At 44.2% G+C, this 21,170-nt stretch overlaps 1 protein-coding gene across 1 annotated transcript; it reads right to left on the reverse strand.

The window, feature by feature from the left end:
* Positions 1-16,049: 16,049 nt before the first annotated feature.
* Positions 16,050-17,322, reverse strand: LOC124678195 (probable cinnamyl alcohol dehydrogenase 6). Its single transcript, XM_047214108.1, has 2 exons — positions 16,522-17,322; positions 16,050-16,409 (listed from the first exon to the last, which is right to left on the reverse strand). Exons 1-2 carry the CDS (start codon positions 17,245-17,247, stop codon positions 16,053-16,055), a joined length of 1,083 nt encoding a protein of 360 aa, XP_047070064.1. The 5' UTR covers positions 17,248-17,322; the 3' UTR covers positions 16,050-16,052.
* Positions 17,323-21,170: the final 3,848 nt, after the last annotated feature.

Below are 21,170 nucleotides of genomic sequence, written 5' to 3' on the forward strand. Positions count from 1 at the left end.
CTAGTTTACATTTATAAAGATATAACACCTTGGCCTTCTGGTGCTTATCATGTTTTGCTCACGGGAGAGGTTTTAGTCAACAGATCTGACATGCTCGTAAACATATGTATTTTGCAATTCATTTGCGTCTCAACGCATCACTCATTTTCCAAATGAGTCGGCATCTATGCTTAGTCCTGCGGTGGAACCTTAATTCCGTGGTCTGAAATATGTCACTAATATTGCCACACACAATATAGCTTCAAAGTTCGACATTATCGGAACTACACCAAGTTCTCAAAGAACTCCTCGACTTAAACATCCTCAGTCATTGTCAAAACAATGTCATACTCTTCCTTTGTTTGTAGAATCCATCACAACATTTAGAACTCATCTAAATCTAGCATAGACATATTCTAGCTCATTGTGCTACCCTTTTAAATAACACTTAGCCTAATTGAGATTGAAATTTTACTTTTATATGTGACCAAACTAATATCGGTGCAACACTTTACAACGATTTGTTTGTCATTACCCATATAAAATATATATATATCCTTGGTTCTTCTAAAGCACTCAGGGATATTCTTACTGTTGTCCAATGATCAAATCATTCTGGTATATGCTCGTAACACTTTAGAGCACAGGACATCTGAGTTTGTACATATTATTCGTGATCTAAAATCACTCATGTGTTTTTACTCATCGAGTGTCAAATACACTCAAGTCTTGTTAAACCTTCACATGGAAAAGAACACCTTCTTAATATTTTTATATTGAACTACTTCAATATTCATTCTATGTACTTCGACTTAAACTTATTATGTGTTTCAATCTATCTTCATAGATCTTGACACTAAATATGTTTCAGTCCATATCCTTTCATTGAAATTAATTCTCAATGAAACCTTTTAATCAAGTATATAATTACATCATTTATAACCAACTATATGTCATCTACATAAAGTATTATAAATATGTCTCAGCGCTCCCACTTAATTTCTTGCAAATGCAAGCATCTTCATCGTTTCTGATGAAATCAAAAACTCTTTGACTATTTCATCCGGTGAAGATTCCAACTTCGTGATACTCACTTCATCCAATTGAAGTTTGTATACCTATCTAGTATTCCACGGACCAACAAAACTCTTGGTTGTATCTAGTATACATCCTTCATACACACTTCTGGTAAGGAATGTATTTCTGCCATCCTACTATCATATATCATAAAAGAAATATGTAGCGATTACTAGAATAATCCACATAGACTATAAGCATTGCCACAGAAGATCTAATCTTATCGTAGTCAACTCTTTGAACTTTGTCGTAAACAACTTTTCGATAAGTCAAGTTTCTTTAAGGATATTCCATCCAAGTCCATCTATTTAATAGATCCATTTACTTTCAAAAAGTATTCATCTATCTTGGATTTCATGGCGCATAGCCATTTTAACGGAGTCAGGGCCCATCATAACTTCTTTGTTTGCGAGTTGGTTTATCATTGTTCAAAATCAATCCTTTGTCCACAAATCATTTATTTGATCACAAAGTAAACCATACCTACAAGGTTCAATAAGTACTTCGATCTCCATGACTATAACTCTTTGTAGACATGGGAGCTATGATCTTCGTGGCCGCTTCCGGAACCATTTCCGATGCTGCGCTACTCTGATCATCATGCTCAGGTTCATAAACCTTATCAAGTTCCATTGTCCTCCCACTCAAATACTTCGCTAGAAAACAATTTCTTGGAAATAAGCAAGTAACATTACGAACACTTTTGTCTTTTACTTCATAGTGGGAAGAATTCCCAATCCATTCTCTTGGGATAACCAACAAAGACATCCATCCGGTTTTGGTTGTAAACTTATTTACTTATACCAAAATTTTAAGAAAGGACTATTAGGGTTTATACCCTTGCCATAACTTGTATGGTGTCATTTCAACGGATCATGATGATGCTCTATTCGATGTAAAAGCGGAAGTCTCTAAAGCATAATCCACAAAAATATAATGGCATCAATATTTTATCTCATCTTTGATCCAACAAGGTTTGGATACGTATCTCGGATACTTCATCATCACTATGATGCTCCAAGAAACGTGATTTGTAGAACAACTTCATAACTCTTTTAGATGTTTGCTAAAACTCGTAATACAAATATTTTCACTATGATCCAATCATAGATATTTGACTTTTCTATTACGATGATTTCCACTTCATGCTGAAATTTATTTGAATCCATTCAAATGTTTCAAACTTCTTCCTTATCGAATATATCCACATATATATACTCAAGTCATTGTTGGAAGTTTTCATGAAGTAGAAGAATCTCCCGCACACAACTATTCCCAGTGAACCACATATATCATCATGTATGTTTCCACTAAGTTAGTTGCCCGTTCAACTCTTGGCCTATGAACGGTATTTAGTCATTCTCTTTAGAAAAGATTTGCAAGCGCCAACCGATTCAAAAATCAAATGACTCCAAAAATCCATTTGCATGGAGTTCCTTCATGCGTTCCTTTCTAACATGACCTAAATGGCGGTTCCACTAATAAGTGGAATTCAAATCATTTGCCTTATGGCATTTTAGCGTCAGTGTTATGTATGTGTGTTTCACCATTAAGATTTATAATAACTTATCCATCGTACATGGAGCAATGTCATAATTTGAACAACTCATTGTTTTCATTTGACCAGAGCAAAATAACAATTTATTAAGTTCTTTATTATAAATTCTAAGGGCTAGGTAGAATGCCAACGACAAACATAATAACACTTTATTATGTTCCAGACGTGCATTATTACCATATTCCTTATCAGTCACTTAGGCCATCGTATTCTTGTATTGCGTTGTATTGTATGACATTTCATACCAACCAATCTGGTACAAATACCCAAGAATTTTATTATGTGACCAAACAAGGAATACATCCATAACATGTATATCATCTATATACACCTAAGCTAGACTTTCTAGTCTTTTTTCTTTCTTTCTGCCAAAATATCTTTTGTGGTTTCTCTTTTAGCTTTCCCCATTCTCAGGAAAACACTTCACCTTCAATAACTTCTAGGTCCATTGGTCAAATACCAATAACCTTGAGGTTCTTACCTTGAAGTTGATCATCATATGACAAGTGTTCCAGACTTCACTATTAGCAACTTTGTAATATGATGAACAATTTCACTCATCATTTTATCCATCATATCATGACGACTTTCCGAGACCATGTCTGTACATGCTAGGCTCGTAAAGTTTAACCTCAGTATTCGCATGTGCAAATCTGGCTTGCACCCGTTGTATGCACACGTAGAATCTATAACACCCGATCATCACGTGATGCTTCGAAACGACGAGTCTTAGCAACGGTGCATACTAAGGACGATCACTTCATGGATATGCGAATATCGTTAGTGCCCAACTAGTTAGAGGATCGGGACGCCTAGCGTCTTCAACCTTCGTACATTCCCATAAAACTTATGAGTTTATGTAGTCTCACTAGATTATATTCTATCATCTTGCAATAGGGTCTTAGATATCACACATATCTCATACCTTGCTTGTTTCTGAAAACAAAATTTCCAGCTCCTTACTTTTCAAACGGATTTGAACTTCAAGTTTCACGGAGACAAGATGATTTGGTACTAATTGAAACCATTGCTCTTTGAATCACTTAACATTATTTCTATCTCAATTACAAGACTAGCGCATGGTAGAAAACGGATGCCAATTCTACAAACTTTTAATTTAAAATACTATTCGGACTATGTTCATGATAATTAGTTCATGTTTTAATCTAATTACTAATGAACTCCCACTTAATACAACATCCCTCATGGTTGTTAAGTGGTACACGATCCAAATCCACTACACCAAAACCGATCATCACGTGAGATGATGTAGCTTCAATGGTGAACATCAACATGTTGATCATATCATCCATATGACTCATGTTCAACCTTTCGGTTTCCGTGTCCCAAGGCCATATCTCGTACATGCTAGGCTCGCCAAGCAAACCCAAGTATTCCGCGTGTGCAAACATGGCTTACACCCGTTGTATGTGAACGTAGAATCTATCACATCCGATCATCACGAGATGCTTCAAAACGACGAACTGTAGCAACGGTGCATACGAGGGTAGAACACTTGATTATCTTGATATTAATGTGAGGGATCATCTTATAATGCTACCGTCGCGATCTAAGCAAGATAAGATGCATAAAGGATTAACATCACATGCAATTCTCAATATGTGATATGATATGGCCTTTCTTCTTGTGCTTTTGATCTCCATCTCCAAAGCACACGAACATGATCTCCATCATCACCAGCATTGCACCAAGGTCCATGGCGCCGCTTCATGGTTGTCCATCACTTATAGCTACTATAACAACTACTTGAAAATAGCTATTACATGATGAATAGACACGCATGTCTTAACAAATTTAAAGACAACCATTAGGCTCCTGCCGGTTGCCATAATACAATAATGAACATCTCATACATCAAATATAATCATCATCACATCATGGCCATATCACATCACCAAACCCTGCAAAAACAAGTTAGACGCCTCTAATTGGTTTGCATATTTTACGTGGTTTAGGGTTTTCGAGTAAGATCCAATCTACCTACGAACATGAACCACAACGGTGATACTAGTGTTGTCAATAGAAAGAGTAAATTGGATCTTCACTATGGTGGGAGAGACGGACACCCGCAAAGCCACTTATGCAATACAAGTTGCATGTCAAGCGTGGAGCAAGTCTCATGAGACGCGGTCATGTAAAGTTAGCCCGGGCCGCTTCATCCCACCATCCCGCAAGATGCAAAATACACAAACTAAAGCAACAAAAGCATCAACGCCCACAAAACCATTGTGTTCTACTCGTGCAACAGATCTATGCATAGACACGGCTCTGATACCACTGATGGGGTTCGTAGCATAGAAAACAAAAAATTTCCTACCGCAAGACGAATAAATCCAAGATCTAATCTATGGAACACCCAAGATCTATTCTACAAGATCGAAGCAACGAGATTGATATGAGACTAACCCTCGAAGATTTCCAAAGCCTACGAGATTAGATCTCGTTGTTGGTGTAGACGATCGTCCCCGGTGCTGCAATCCGGCAGCACTTCCGTACTCGGTCGCGCGTACGGTGTCGATGAAGCCCATCCTCTCCCCGTTCCAGCGGGCAGCGGAGGTGTGGTAGATCCCCTCGGAATCCTAGCAGCACGACGGCGTGGTGGTGGAGGTGGAGGAGAAATTCCTGCAGGGCTTCGCCAAGCCTGCGCAGGAAGAAGGAGGAGGGAGAGAGGGGCGGCTAGGGCTTGGGGAAATGATGTGCTGCGCCCCAGCCCTCGCCTCCCTCTTATATAGGTGTGGGGGGGCTTCCTTGGCCCCTCCTCCAAGCCTTTGGGTCGGCCAAAACAAGGGGGGAACTTCCCTCCCAAGTTAAGTCCCTATTTTCATGGGATTTGATCTTATCCACTTGGTACAGCCACATGGGCCTTGGGGGGCTGGTGTGCATGGCCCATGTGGGCCTATGCGACCCCTACGGTCCATGTTGGTCGTCCGGGATAGGTGGGCCCCACTATGGTACCCTCCGGAACCTTCTAGAACCTCCGGTACAATACCGAAAAATCCCGAACTTTTCCGGTAACCCTGAAAATGACTTCCCATATATGAATCTTATTCTCCGGACCATTCCGGACCTCCTCGTGATGCCCCGGATCCCATCCGAGACTCCGAACAAACTTCGGTCTCCATCTCACATTCCGAATCTACTTATGCGACATCAAACCTTAAGCGCGTCACCCTACGGTTCGCGAACTATGCAGACATGGTCGAGACTCCTCTCCGAGCCAATAACCAATAGCGGGATCTGGAGATCCATAATGGCTCCCACATATTCAACGATGACTTAGTGATCGATTGAACCATTTACATACGATGCCGATTCCCTTTGTCACGCGATATTTTACTTGTCCGAGGTTCGATCATCGGTATCTCCATACCTTGTTCAACCTCGTTACCGACAAGTACTCTTTACTCGTACCGTGGTATGTCATCTCTTATGATCCAATCATATGCTTGCAAGCTAATCGGACGACATTCCACCGAGAGGGCCCGGAGTATATCTATCCGTCATCAGGATGGACAAATCCCACTATTGATCCATATGCCTCAACTCATACTTTCCGAATACTTAATCCCATCTTTATAACCACCCATTTACGCAATGGCGTTTGATGTAATCAAAGTACCCTTCCGGTGTAAGTGATTTACATGATCTCATGGTCGAAGGACTAGGTAACTATGTATCGAAAGCTTATAGCAAGTTGAACTTAATGACTTGATCACATGCTACGCTTATTTGGGTGTATGTCCATTATATCATTCACCCAATGACATAACCTTGTTATTAACAACATCCAATGTTCATGATCACGAAACCATGATCATCCGTTAATCAACAAGCTAGTTATACAAGAGGCTTACTAGGGACTCCTTGTTGTTTACATAACACACATGTATCAATGTTTCGGTTAATACAATTATAGCATGGGATGTAAACATTTATCATAAACACCAAGATATAACAATAACTAATTTATTATTGCCTCTTGGGCGTATCTCCAACACATGTGTATCCTCATGTGGGCGGGCCTTTTCAAACCTTAGACGAGGTTCACTCTGCTATCAATTGCGACCTTCAACACAGCCAAGATCCAAAATTGTACACATTCTTTTGACTCTTTTCTATATTTTTTTGCATTCTATTTTTGTGCACACTTGCAATATGTTATGTTTAAACAGTAATCGCATTCTTCTATGATGTAGGGCACTTAAGATAATTAATACAATTCTTTGAAACATGAACCAATGAAATGAGCCTAAAAAAAATCCAAACTATAGAACTAAGACCAATCCTGCATTGATATATTTGGATTCATGTTCTATTACCACTTTAGAGTTTAAGAAGCATTGATAAATTAGCTTTTATCCTATCATAGCCACATAACTCTATTTCTTCATATTCTAAATGATGGTGGAAGTGTTTAACCATGTATTGAGAAGTCATAGGCTTATAAACCATATGTTTACCATGAGCTCTGTTAGGGATAACTTGATAGCCTTTTGATGTATTTAACAACCTTCGAAACACAATAGCTCATTCACCCTATGTTGGACTAATAACAGTAATTAAAATAATAACGTACTTAGTATCACTTTGTTTTCCCAGAAATTCAATTCGGCTACCGGATGTGTATGATCCCTCTACCAAAAAATCATGTTTCGAAGTGTCGAATCTTTTTTGACAAAAATGACAAAGTAAGATCTACTAACCATGTCAAATGCTCGAATTGGAACTAGCTATACGCGTCAGCCTGATGATTCTCAAGTGGATTATGTTGTACGACAATGTCTTTACTGGCCTGATGGCACAAGGAAGAAGCGTTTTAACGTTGATGGAAGACGTGACCGGAGGCGCTTGTTGGTTCAAGCTTTGGTGGACAAATATAATGATTATATTGGGGTTGGCTCTCTAGTCCTCCTTCCTGCCTTCACTCTACGTCCTGATACCAAACTCACACATGTAACTGTTAAATAATTACTTTTCATAACTTTAGGATCTTGCATATGAACTACAAGATGTTGTGCACTACGAATCAGTTCGTGTGTGCGATGCTTATATGATTACCTATCATATCAACTTCACTGCAAAGATGAAAGGAACTGAAGATTTTGACTACGGCAGGGAGTTGTTCTTTGCTGAAGTTACCTGTGACTGTAAGACAGGAGAACACAAATTGGTGGTCAGTTGTTTCTGCAAGGTTAAACCTACTGATAACGGTATTATACACTCTTTACCATGTTTGTTTGCCCATGGGTCATCTGATCTATTATCCTCGTCTTTATGCATGTTTTCAAGAGATCTATGCACAATCGTGTTAAATATCCACATAATACATTCTTTACAGTAAATTATTCACCTAGTGTTATGTGTTTGTGCCTCACTAGTTATTTCGCAATCCAATGGCAATCCCGCCCCTCACATTTTTTACATATAAATAAAGGTAGATGCTATGGTTGTAAAGTGAAGCACCCCAACACAGATGCATACTTACGTGGTCAAGCTGACTCGTGTTCTCCGTTTGGTGCATCTAATATGGTCCGTGAAGACTGTGAGGAAGACGTAAGTATGATGATTTATTTCATGTATCTTGATTTCCAAGCTAATGTTTTGTTCGCCTTATGTTATTCACTATTAATTTCATTCCTTTTACAGCCGGTAGCCGAGGAGAAGAGGTTAAGAGTTCTCTACAAGTACATGGTAATTTCATTTTTTTGCAGGATAGCATCATTTGTAGTAATAACATGATGTTTGGTTACTTGATTGATGATTCCTTGTGTATTCTTTTTTCCTTAGGATGAACCAGGATATATGGAGGAAATGAGAGCAACCATGAATGGTACTTTTCAGGCTTCCGGCGTGGTAGTTACCAAACAAATCTAACAACCAAAGTTGAAGACTGACAAATATGTATATTTCTAGTGTTAAACTTCACATGTTGCAGACCAATGTATGCTAAGGTACCAAGCAAAGAACATCTGGTTGTGAGATGGACCTAATTTTAATACCTTTTTTGAATAAATTGTTCCTAACTAGCACCTGTGTTGTCTTCATAAGTATTATATACTGTAGTTTCTTGTCCTACAAAAGTCTGTTTACAATAGCGAGGGCATGATTGGAAGCAATCTGTCAAGTTTGAAACATAAGAGGGTCACGATGAGTAACGGCTAGATGAGAAATAAATATACACTTACTCCATCAGGGTGTGATTAGAAAATGATTCCACATGAATACCTGATACAAAACCTGATGCTCATGTTGGATCAAATACCATATGAGTTACCAGTCTCGTTTTTAAGAAAACCAACACAGTGCTCCTGAAGAATACATTTAGTTAATGTGGAGCCAACATTTTTTTAGAAAAGCATTCCATCGGTATCTACCTCACTACTGTTAGCACAACAAAAACACGATGGCATTCAAATCATGCAATGAGATAATCGTCCTAATCTAGAAAGGAAGATTCAGATAACATTGGCATTCAAATCACGCAATCAGATAACCATCAATACAGACACAAACAAGAGTGATGGAAAACTGTGTTGATTCAGTACACAAAGCCACATTCTCATTTTCTGAAATCTGCACTGTCACCTTGATCTTCAGGCCAGGACGGTCGATGACTTCAAGCATATTGTAAAGTACATCGATCCAGATCAGATTCAGAGGTCTCAAGAGCGAGTCCTTGCAAAGTATTTTCGAGTTGTGTAAAAGCTTGATCATGGTCTTCTGAATGTGCTTCATGCCTTGCCAAAACTTTGTCCTTAAACAAAATTTCACTGTATAATGATCATACGCTCCGAAGAGCAGCAGAAATAAACACATTTCATTGCATAATTTGTGTCTCTTTTTTTCTTTACTACAGAAGACTAGAAATTTAAATCTCTCTTAAGATTTGCAACAACTATAACTATCTACCAATGAGAGCGTATATTAGATAAAGTTTGCTTTCGATCCGTGTCTGCCCCATTTCCGATTTGAATCCGTAGTCCGGTATATCTGTACTCGAATCCTAAAGCGATCAATATCTGTTCCGATCTGAAATCGGGAAAAATATATGGTAAAAGATATGGTATGAGCAAAATCCGATCCGATCCGATCCGTTTACATCCCTACTGTGGAGACAAGCTCTCGCGGTACAACTTGGTTGAGGTTAAGAGTCTACAATCTTACCGTATGCAAAAGAAATTAAAAATTTATAAATTTTTTTGATAAAGGGAATATATTAATACCAAAAGATACCAATTACACCCAGCCTCTGCAACAACGCCCCAACCTAATGGCAATACAGATGCACACAGCCAAAAAAGAGTAAAGAAAACTAAGAAATAAAAGTCCCTCTACAACCTTCTAGACCTAGCAACAGCAATAAAAACCACCACCATGACAACACCTGAAGTACAGACTCTTCAAAAGCGACGCCTCCAAGAAGGAAACAGTGCACCAGCGTTGTCGTAGCCCGACCAAAGGTCTTAGGATTTCACCCTGAAGATAGTCCCCACTCTTAAAACAATGCCTCCAACAAGAACATTGCCAGGCACAACCAGTTAAGGCCAGACCTTGGATTTTCACCCTGAGAGGTAAGACTCTGAACTTCCCTGTGCTGCCGCCCCCACATGCATACCATTGCTGCAAGCTCGGAACGCCAAGCAGATCCCTCAGCATCACGTTGACTTGAACCTCCTTTAGCCAGTCTACCAATTCGGCCTTCAAGATATTCCTTCTTCTGACTTCACCATGGACCAAAAAGTCACATGATGTCAACACAGAATATAGCTTCGCAGCGCTCCCTCCGGAACCAAACAGTCGGAATAAAAACATGGGTGCGCGCGACCGAATACCACCCGATCAAGCAAACTGCAGGCAAAATATGCACTGTTCCATTCGCCAGCGGAGCTTTCCGGAACTCATCTCTCCAGCCAGATCAAAGCAAACTGACCTCCGGTAGATCTTCATCTTCGCTTGCGAGAAACCCGAGGACCGCCACCAAAAATAAAGCAAGACCAGCAGCACCCACGCAGCCATTCCTTCCTGCCGGATCACCAGGGAAGAAGACGGCGGCACGGATCATGCGTACCACCGCTGAACCGTCACCGGGGGCGGAGGCCGCCACCGCTCCACCGAATCCTCCATGGCTACCGACGGAGAGCATCAGGCCCCGGCCAAGTAGCCGTGCCGCCCGGCTTCCTCCACCGGCGCTTCATCACCTCCCATGGAACGCCACCATCGAAACCCTCTCCTCCCCCTCGTTGTTGGATGGAAGGGGCGCCGCCACCGCCGCCGTGGACGAGGCCGGGGCCGGGGCTATGGCCGGGCCGGGGCCGGAGCCGGGGCCAAGGCCAGGGCCGAGACCGGCAGCAGCGGCGGCTGAGGTGCGGCGGTCCGGGGGCGGCTGCTCGGAGCGGGGCGGCTGCTCGGAGCGGGGCGGCTGCTCGGAGCGGGGCGGCTGCTCGAGGCGGCGGCTAGGTTAGCTTAAAAAATAAATACATATATTTAACTACACAACTTTACACTGACCACATATGGTTGATTTGCTGGTTCCGCCACTAGCCTCAACACGTATGTACAGGACTTGACCTGGCTAACCTAGTAGCCGACTTAAATTATTAGAATCAAACCTGCACGGAAACAAACTACACCTGATAACGTTCGAGACTAATCCTGAACCGACCTGGAAACCAAGTCCTAGTCCTAGAATAACTAGTACTCTGGCGAGGACTCACGGGCATATGGAAACAACTACGAAGTAGAAAAAAATACACGGACAAATCGTGGCAACCTTGCCAAACAAGAATACGAATTTCTAATTGGACTAAAACTGAATAAGGTACTAAGATTATCGGATTTGCTAGAAATCAGACGCCTGATTTTTATTATGTATCAGTCACCTAATTAAGTGTTAGATTTAACGCCTTAATATTTGTGCCGACTAGAGCCATTTTGGCTGGCGCGTTCCTGGGCGTGGAGCGTAGGGTGATTCTTTTGTCCTGGGCTGCTGCAGTGTTCGCTTCGTCATGGGCTTTTTGCTTTGTTTCGTGCCGTGCATCTGGGCTTTTTGTATTTCTTTTTTTCTTATTGTTGTTTCTTTTTGTGTGCAACGATGGTGTCCTTTGAAAAAAGTGTTCATGAAAGATTTGGCTAAGATTTTACGAGTTACACACATGAATTACAACCGAGTAATTTGGAGTTGCGTATGACTTGCAACTGTGGTATTTTTAGCGACACATGGGTTGCAACTAAGAAAAATATCATTAGGCACTGGATTATACCGTGATCTGTACAAGCTTGGCGAGTTACACATCGGGTGCAACTGAGATTTCTCTAGTTGCACAGTGGTTGCAAATGGGATTTTTCAAGTTGCCCGTTCTGATTTAGTCAACATTCTAGGAAAAATGAGACAAATTAGTATTGCATTTATTAGTACTACTTAGATATGTGACCAACCAATCCAAGCTACATTGAAAATTACAACAACCAATAAAGAGAACAAAACCATTTCGTTTTCAGTGTTGTTGTTGACCAACAGCTAGAATGTAGAGTATTTCAGAACAAATTTTAGTGCTAGAATGTAGACTATTTCAGAACGGAGGGAGTATGTGTTACAACTGACATTTTCTAGTTACACATTTGTCACAACTGACAACTGGTGTGGGCGGGGCCCCCTATCTATTTGGGCGCCTGACCTCTTCAAGATTGCCTCCCGGAAAAACCGCGCGGTTGCCAAAGAGCTAAGCGACTACAATTGGATCCGCTCCGTCACCACCATTAGCACACCTACCCACAATATTTGGAGCTTTGGGACATCATCCACACCGTCACCCTCGTCCCTGAGCAAACGGACTCCATCTCCTGGACTCTCACTACCGACGGGACTTACACAGCCAGCTCTGCTTACAATGCTCAGTTCTTCGGTGGACATGCAAGATTCACCACCATGAAAATCTGGGAGGCCCACGCCGAGCCGAAATGCAAACTTTTTGGCTGGCTTGCTCTTCACGGAAAGCTGCTCACTGCGGATATGCTCGCCGTTAGGGGATGGCCCCATGACCCTCTTTTCCCTCTATGCCTCCGTGCTCCTGAGACAACCGAACATCTTTGCAAGGACTGCCCCTTCACCATGGCCATTTGGAATCAGATGAAGTCCTGGGACAATGATGACAGCACTGACGTTAGCCATGAATACCACTCGATCTCGGAGTGGTGGGACGCTATGATCATCGAAAAGACTAATAAGGAATAGAAACGCATCAGCGGCCGTTTCCTCTACGTTCTTTGGAATGCTTGGAAGGAACGAAACAGGCGCATCTTCACTGTGCGTTGCCTCACCTATCTGGAGGTGGCTGATATCACGAGGGAAGACTTTCTTCAGCGGGACGGTGCCATCAACAGCTTCAGGCCGGCTATCCCGGCCGAGTCGGACTAGTTTTCTCTTTTTGGTCGGTTTCTAGGGTGGTTTTCTAGGGCATATCCCACCGTAATCTAAATATGCCCTTCTATGTACAGTTTGGTTCGCTTTTCCCTCCTGCTTAATGAAAAGGCAGTGCTCTTACTAGTTGCTCCAAAAAAAAAAAAAAACAGTCGCTCTTGGGTTGCAACTGAGATTTTCTCAGTTGCATGTGGATTACAAGTTAGATTCTCACAGTTTCATGTGGGTTGCAATTGAATTTTTCTGGTTGCACATGGAGTATAAATTAGATTTTTCCAGTTACACATTTCTTAAACTTGAGATGTTTCCAGCTCCACGTGGGTTGTAATTGAGATTATTTATGTGCACGTGGGTTGCAATTGAGTTTTTTCAGTTACACGTGGGTTGCAACTAAATTTTCTTAGTTGCATGTTGGTTCAACCGGGAATTTTTTTGGTCGCATATGGGTTGCAACTAAATGTGTTGCAATTAAAACTTTTAATTTTTTTGAGGTAGCAATTAAAACTTTTACAGTTGCATGCGGGTTGCAAATGACCATTTTGCAGTTGTACTTGGGTTGCAATCGAGATTTTTCTACTTACACAATTGCTTAATTTTTCTTGTGGCTGCTTCCATGGCCTTTTAGTGCTTTATCTGTAGGCCTAGGCAATGCAATTCTATGTGCGCACCATTCAAACAGCAAAATACTCAAAAGGCCAAGGCAGCCCATCAAGAGCGAATAAGAACATCGCCACGAAAAATTGACTGCGAAGACTAAACGTGTACGTTATTTAACTTCTGACTTTAGGTGACAGAGATTTAAATAAGTCTCAGTCGCCTGAGTTTCAGCCGCGCCCTAAGATTATTGCTAACAACATATACGAAGAAAGAAGCCAATTTATACGGTGTTTCCTAGTGGTCTCCTAATGATGTTGTTTTGGCAGTTGCGGTTGGATTCTGATATTACATCGCCACTTCAGAGTGCATAGTCAATGCTCAACCAGTAGAGCTTTTCCCACAAAAATAAGCCAACAAATATGCGATCCGCGACCGCAATACAGTGGCATGATACGAGTACGGCACGGACTCTGTTCGTGGCCCCATGAACACCGTCTTGAATTGGAACCTATCGTTACTATGATCGTTTCGTATTTGGACTCTGCTGCAATCGACCGTATCCGAGACGTTTGTGTATTGGAGCTACCTAGATAGGAACATATAAATTCCAAGCCCTTGCCTCCCCTGTACTATCAAGTTCCAGAGGTTGTCAACGTGCGTAGCAGTAGAGCCACGACGATGGCTGCCGACTGGCTGAAGCTCGCCTTCGATCCCCTGGAACCCATCGCCGAGAGACCAGACGCGCCGCGCCTTCTGCTTCCAGCCCCTCAGAACGGGGCCGCTCCGCGTGTTGGATCCAAGTACGTCCTCGTCTTCCCCTTGTCGTGCGGATGGTCGATCGCCGTCGATGTCCGCGACGCCTCCTGCCACCTCAAGCACCTGCCCACGGGTGCCACGGCTGCGCTGCCCAACCTGAACACCGTCCGCAAGAGCTTCACGTCCGAGATCAAGAACCTGGGATACAAGCATGCCCCTGAATCCGATGAGAACAGTTCGTGCGAATATGATTCTTATTTTGATCAAGAACAAGAAACACCAAGGCTTGACGGTTGCACTGCTTGTGGCGATCCCGACCAAGAGTGCTCCACTGATGAAGAAGCCACTGCTACAGACGACGATGAGTGCTCCACAGATCAAGAAGCGCCTGCTACACACGACGATGACTGCTCCACAGATCAAAAAGCACCGCCTTGTCTGGAGGGTTACAGCGAGGGCGGAGATTCCGACGACGAGGCGTTCGGAGATGACTGGTATCGGCGGGACAAGCTCAAGATAAAGGTCAAATATCTCTGGTACTACTTTTTCCTGGACACCTACCTCCAGTTATCGGACCGCTTCAACTTCGCCATCCATGTTCCTCCCGGTACTCCAGAAACAAGCACCGAGGGCATGGTGATCATGATGTATCACATGCTACAAGGGCGTACGGGGATGGTTTTCTGCCGACCCGGGGACCCGGCCTGGACGAGGATAGCCAACCCTAACTCACAATGTTTAAGCTTCACCGATTTCGCCTACTTCGATGGCAAGATGGTCGCCTTGGACGATAAAGGCGTTACGCTGGTGTTCGATGCCACCACGCTCCATCTCCTCTACCAGGTCGATCTGCCCCTGGATACGCCCAATGTTACCTGCAAGATTTTCGACTATGCTCTAGACGAGTTCCATTGCCTCCGCCTCGTCGCATTGCCAAGCAAGGTTCTCTTGGTCAAAATACGGGTCAAGTCGGCCAAGCCGGAGGGCTTCGACATCTTTGAGTTATCTTCCGGGTCTAGGGAAGATGGCAGCAGACAGGCCTGGCGCAAGGTGAACGGGGATGACATCAGCGGCAGCCACGAGTTGTTCCTGGATTGCTACCACGGCACCTTTAGAGACGCTCGCGACGGCAAGGGAACACGGATTTATTTTCACGATGACTTCATGGCTCCCGTCGGTAGTGGTGCGGCGTACTCCTACAACATGGAGGATGATAAGCTGGAGTGTGTTTACATGCCACCGGAGGACAACGGTTGCACATATTCAACTAGGCCTAGTTGGTATGTTCCAACTTTTGCTTGTTTTTCTCGGCACTCTATATGAGCACGTAAAGTTTCGCGATAAAGCGATATTTTTGTGGCCAGTGTAAAAGAAAAAAAACTATCCCCTGACATACTTTATTTTGGCACCGGATTTTGTCCTTTCCTACAAAGGCCACGCAAAAAGTTGGTGTTTCTTGAAACGGCGAAGATGGACATGTGGTACTCTTTTGGGATAGTTTTGACTTTTCAAATGTATTTAAATATATTTTAAAATAATGGAATCATACGCATCCCAGAGCCAAAACGCCCCTCTCACAAACAAGTTACATTTGTTCTCACATGTACTGAAATGAGCCGAGAGAGCAGCAGGGTAGCAGTAAAATAACTAGAGCTTGGAGCCGTTCCCTCCAATATCGACCACGAATCGGTAGCGGACGTCGTTGCACGCTAGCCGTGTCAGGGCCTCGTTGATCCTGTCAGTGGAGACAAGCTCAATGTCGCAGGTGATGTTGTGTTTCCCGCAGAGGTCCATCATCTCCTGCGTCTCCTTCATGCCTCCCGTCATGCTCCCACTCACCGTCCTCTTCCCGAAGATAAGCGGGAATGACGGAAGCTCGACCGGCTTGTCGGGGGCCGCGACTAGCACCAGCTTGCCGTTCACCTTGAGCAACTCCAGGATTGGCCCCAGCGAGTGCTGCGCCGAAACCGTGTCGATGACGTAGTCGAGGCTCCTCGCCATGGCCTGAATTGACAGCAAGAATAAATTACTAGTTCAGTGCTTAGTTCAATTTGAGTTGACTCCGTTTACTTGTGATTGCTCCGAAATCCTATCGATTTTTTATGTACTTCTATACCTGCATCTGCTTGTCATCGGTGCTGAGGACGAAGTCGTCGGCCTTGAGGTTCTCCCTGGCCTCGCGCTCTTTCGCCGGCGACGTGCTGATGACGGTGACGCGGAGCCCGAAGGCCTTGCCGAACTTGACGGCGACGTGGCCGAGCCCACCCAGCCCGACAACTCCGAGCCTCCTCCCAGCCTCGCCGAGAAGCATCCCGTGCTGCTTCATCGGGCTGTACACGGTGATCCCGGCGCACAGCAGCGGCGCGGCGGCGTCGAGCGGCAGGCTGTCGGGGATTTTGACGAGGAACCTCTTGTGCGCGACGAGCATGTCGGAGTAGCCGCCGTAGGTGACGCTGCCGTCCCATAAGATGCCGTTGTAGGTGAGCGTGACCTTGTCGCAGTAGTTCTCCTCGGAGCGGCGGCAGTGGTCGCAGTCGAGGCAGGACGCGGCGATGCAGCCCACACCGACGCGGTCGCCAGGCCTGAAGCCGGAGACGTTGGTGCCGACCTTGGTGACGACGCCGGTGATCTCGTGGCCGGGCACGACCGGGTACATGGTGATGCCCCAGTCGTTGTTGATGAAGTGGAGGTCGGTGTGGCACATCCCGCAGTACTGCACCTTGATCGCAACGTCGTCGACGCCGGTCTCCCTGCGCATGAAGGAGAAGGGCACTACCTTGCCGGACGCGTCCATGGCCGCCCACCCGCTCACCGCCTGTGTGTGGTTTGGGGTCACCTCCATCACAAAAAATTCAAAATACTCTATTACTTTTGAAGCTTGGAGAGTGTGTCTTTGTATGAGCTCGATTCTTGCTGTCTTTGGTGATGGTTGTGAGTTGTGATTACAGCATCTCCTAGCCACATCTATTTGTAGAGAGCTTGACGCGGTTGTTCACTGGTCTGGTCGTGTTGAAGGTTACGGTTAAGTAGTTTACGGGAGTGGTTGTACTTGACCTCCTAATGGACTAGGACATTCACATGTGTGCGTCAAATAAACTAAACGCCCGGTCAAGTTGGAAGTGTTCACTTATGTTCAAAAAAAAAGTTGGAAGTGTTCACTTTCAAGCTTGGCGATTTTATTTGTTAACATCTATTTATACTTTTTTTGTTTTAAAATAAGTGTCTAAACTTTTTCTAGATACGGATGTATCTACAAATAAAGTAAAAATATATATTTTAGGACAGATGCAGCATCTGTTTTTATTTGTTACTTAAACCACTGTAAGATGTTATAGAAAAAATTACTACTTCGTATCATTTTTTAGGGGAAGAAAAATTATTAACTTCTTTTACGAACGCTTGAGCGTGTAATTATTCCTAGGTTGAAAAGATTGTTAGGCTACTTCCTCCGTTCCGGTAGATACGGCTTGCGCCTATCTCTATATAGAAAATGTAATCATCATAATATAAGTTATATATTATAAAATACATATCATTATAAAGTTTTGATGCTCTATTTTTTAATGATATAATTTTTTGTTATACAATTAATATTATTGTTTTCAAATTGATAATCTAGAGATACACGGAAGCCCTATGAACTAAGATGGAGGGAGTAGCAATAATAAGACGCTCGAGCGTTAAATTAACACGCTCAAGGGATAAAAAATGGGCCTGTATTTTTCATGGAATATTACAACATGACGAGTTCAAACTTGGTCAATAAAAAATGCGGTGTTGACATGTGATTCTACCAGGTAATTTAGTTCCAGTGGAATTTACACGAAGGACTTCGTGAGCTACATGATTCAGTCGCACGCAAGAGAAACATCACAGTGGTTTCCTTGAAAAGTAGATGTAATTGTTCCACAAGTCTTCTTTTCACAAAGTTGTTCCACAACTACGAGTCGAGATGACCCCATCGATCCATGTCATTGAGAAAACAGTGTGAAATTCAGGCGAAGAAGCGTGACTAGACCAGACTCCAGACAACTACTACAAGTACAGCTCGTCTTGTCCTTCGTTTCGTTAGGTCACTATAAGTGAGAAATAAAGCTAGGAAGACCCACTTGACCCTGGCAAGGACGGCAAAATTGTGTGTGCAGAGTGCAGACCACTCTACGGCGTTGGCTCCAAGTAGTTTCAGTCGCAAATGCTCCTTCAGATATAGTACGGTGGTATGCTTGAAGTTTGTCCTCTTTATAGCATCTCTAGCCGCATTCCTAAAACGTCTTTCAAAGGTTTTTGAGATACACCGGACATATTTTCGTTCCACTCGCGCGTTCCAAAGCCTTCTTCTGCCCGGCACGGCCACAGTGGCTGGCGCCCCGAGCCCGCATCCGCTTCACAGGGGACGCTCCCGGCCCAGCGAGAAGCGAGGCGGGGAGTGACGGGCCCGACGCGTCATTGACACCAACGACGGAAGTTATTGGCGTGTAGCGACGGTGCCATTTTCGCAGAGGTGCAGCGACACGTCTCGTCGCGCCTAACTCTCCGTGCCGGCGTTAATGAGTGACACCGCTTTGTCGCCTCCCTCTGGCCTATAAAGAGGGGCGCTCTCGCATCGTCCCTCACAAACAAACCCTAACGCCTTTCTCCCCAACCCTGGCCGCCACCATCTTAAGAGTCCAGTGCCATTCCATGGCTGGTAGAGGCCGAGGTCGTGGCCGCGGTCGTGCTAGAGTAGCAAGACCTGCACGGTCACCGTCTTCCGAGGGGGAGTAGGAGTTCGAGTTCATCGTCGTCCTCAATGGCGACCCACTCGGTATCCAGAGGCTACCAGACAAGTTCGCCAAGTTCATCGCTGATAATGAGTCAGCTGCGCTGCAGCTGCGGGAGGCTGGCTGCGGCTTCTGCCAGTGGCCGGTGGACGTTCTCTTCGACGGGTGACATAGGCATCCCAAATGGGCCTGCCAAAGATAGTACCCGGGGTTTATCGAAGGCCCACTACCCGAAGAATAAGAAGGTTCGAGAGCCCAAGATATGTTAAGGAAAGTAGAATTGTAATAGGAAGTGTTGTTTGTAAATCTGGCGGGATGAGTTAGAAACCGTCCCGGACTCTGTAACTTGTACAAAACGAAACCCTCGGCTCCACCTCTTATATAAAGGGGGAGTCGAGGGACGAGGAGATCATCGAATCATTGTCCGCAAACCCTAGTTTTCATATTCGTCGAGTACTTTTCGGCTGAAACCTTCGAGATCTACTTGCCCTCTACTTCTAACTAAACCCTAGCCTACAATCCATAGGCATTGACAAGTTAATCCCTTGTCAATTGGCGCCGTCCGTGGGAATTAGAGGCGTAAGGATCTGATCTCGATGGCACGTTCAAGATCTTCGACATCTTCAACTCGGAAGCAACACTATGGATCGAGGTAAACAGATCGCTGCTGGTCTTGTTGATTTTGTTCCTCACCCACCCTCCCGTTTGGATGCATATGCGTATCTGGCGGAGCCCTTGGAGATGACGTTCGGAAGGTTCCACTTTCGCGTCGAGAAGGAAGGATCGTATCGTGTCGAAATTCCAATTTCGTCGGGATCGTCGGCGGTCGATTCTGATTTTTCAAGCTATGCATCGTCAACTGAGTCAGAAGAAGAAACTTCGGCAACACGTTACGTAAGCATCAGAACAAGAGAGAAACTCGCCAAGATCTTCGGTGACACATCGTTTGAGTCATCTCGCGGACTCATATATAAGCGATGGCTCAAGCGATGTCGACAGTTACGACTTCATCGACAAATCCATCACAGTGGGCAAGGTCTTCATCAATCTCAACAATGATGTCACCAAACCCAACATAGATCTGAGTACCAAATATCATCAGATTATGCTATCGAAAATCAAGAGGAAACATCGGAGGCTTTCGACGAGTTGGGAAATCCTTTTGTCGATCCCTCAGATCTAAGGAGAGGTATGGGCACTAAATATGTCGGGCCCACACCACGCGTCGAGTTCAACTTCCACAGCAGCTTGGGATAGAGCGGCAAAAGCCCTAGATGGTTCGGAGCCAATGACGACGACAGCCACAGCTCAAGAACCGCAAGCTTATCAATATAGGCTCGCACGAACTGCCCGAGAAATAGAAAAACAGACAGACTGAGTTGAACAGAGAAAGGAGGCAGCTTCGCATCCAGCGAGGAGAAGGGCAGATCTAAGTGGACAATCTAGAGTTTCGGGTGATAGCCACAGGGAGGCTCGGAACGAGAGGAAGATCAAGGTTACAACACATACCCGAAGCAGAAAGAGAGCACTTGGTTCAAAACCTCGACATGTCTTTTATGTCGATAGATACAAGAGGAAATATTATCCCTAAAACACCAGAAGCTGGGTATATGGCGACACAAGCTTACATCCTTGCATCCAGGCCACCCCCAGGAGATCCAAGGGAAACATTATACAACATGGCGTTAGCAGGGGTTGGGGCTATGGGGACAGCGTTCGTAGCAACGCCTCCCGAAGGAGCGGCAAGGCAAAATAGTCCACGACCTGCGGCAGCAACGGCGGCAGCTCCCGAAGGACCAAGTGGAGCAAGAGATACAGGAGCACAAGCAAGGGTCGATAGAGCGAGGCAAAGCAGAAGGGATCATCGGCAGTCCCCGGAGCTTAATGACGAGGATATGTGCGGTCTACCGTGCTTCACGAGAAGAGTCCCAAATTCGGATGTAACTTTTTCCCACGATGATTTTGATATATTACACGTTTTTTTTCGACGTCGTATGCAAAAGTT

This window comes from Lolium rigidum, chromosome 7, assembly GCF_022539505.1.
Source record: "Lolium rigidum isolate FL_2022 chromosome 7, APGP_CSIRO_Lrig_0.1, whole genome shotgun sequence".
Classification (NCBI taxonomy): domain Eukaryota; kingdom Viridiplantae; phylum Streptophyta; class Magnoliopsida; order Poales; family Poaceae; genus Lolium; species Lolium rigidum.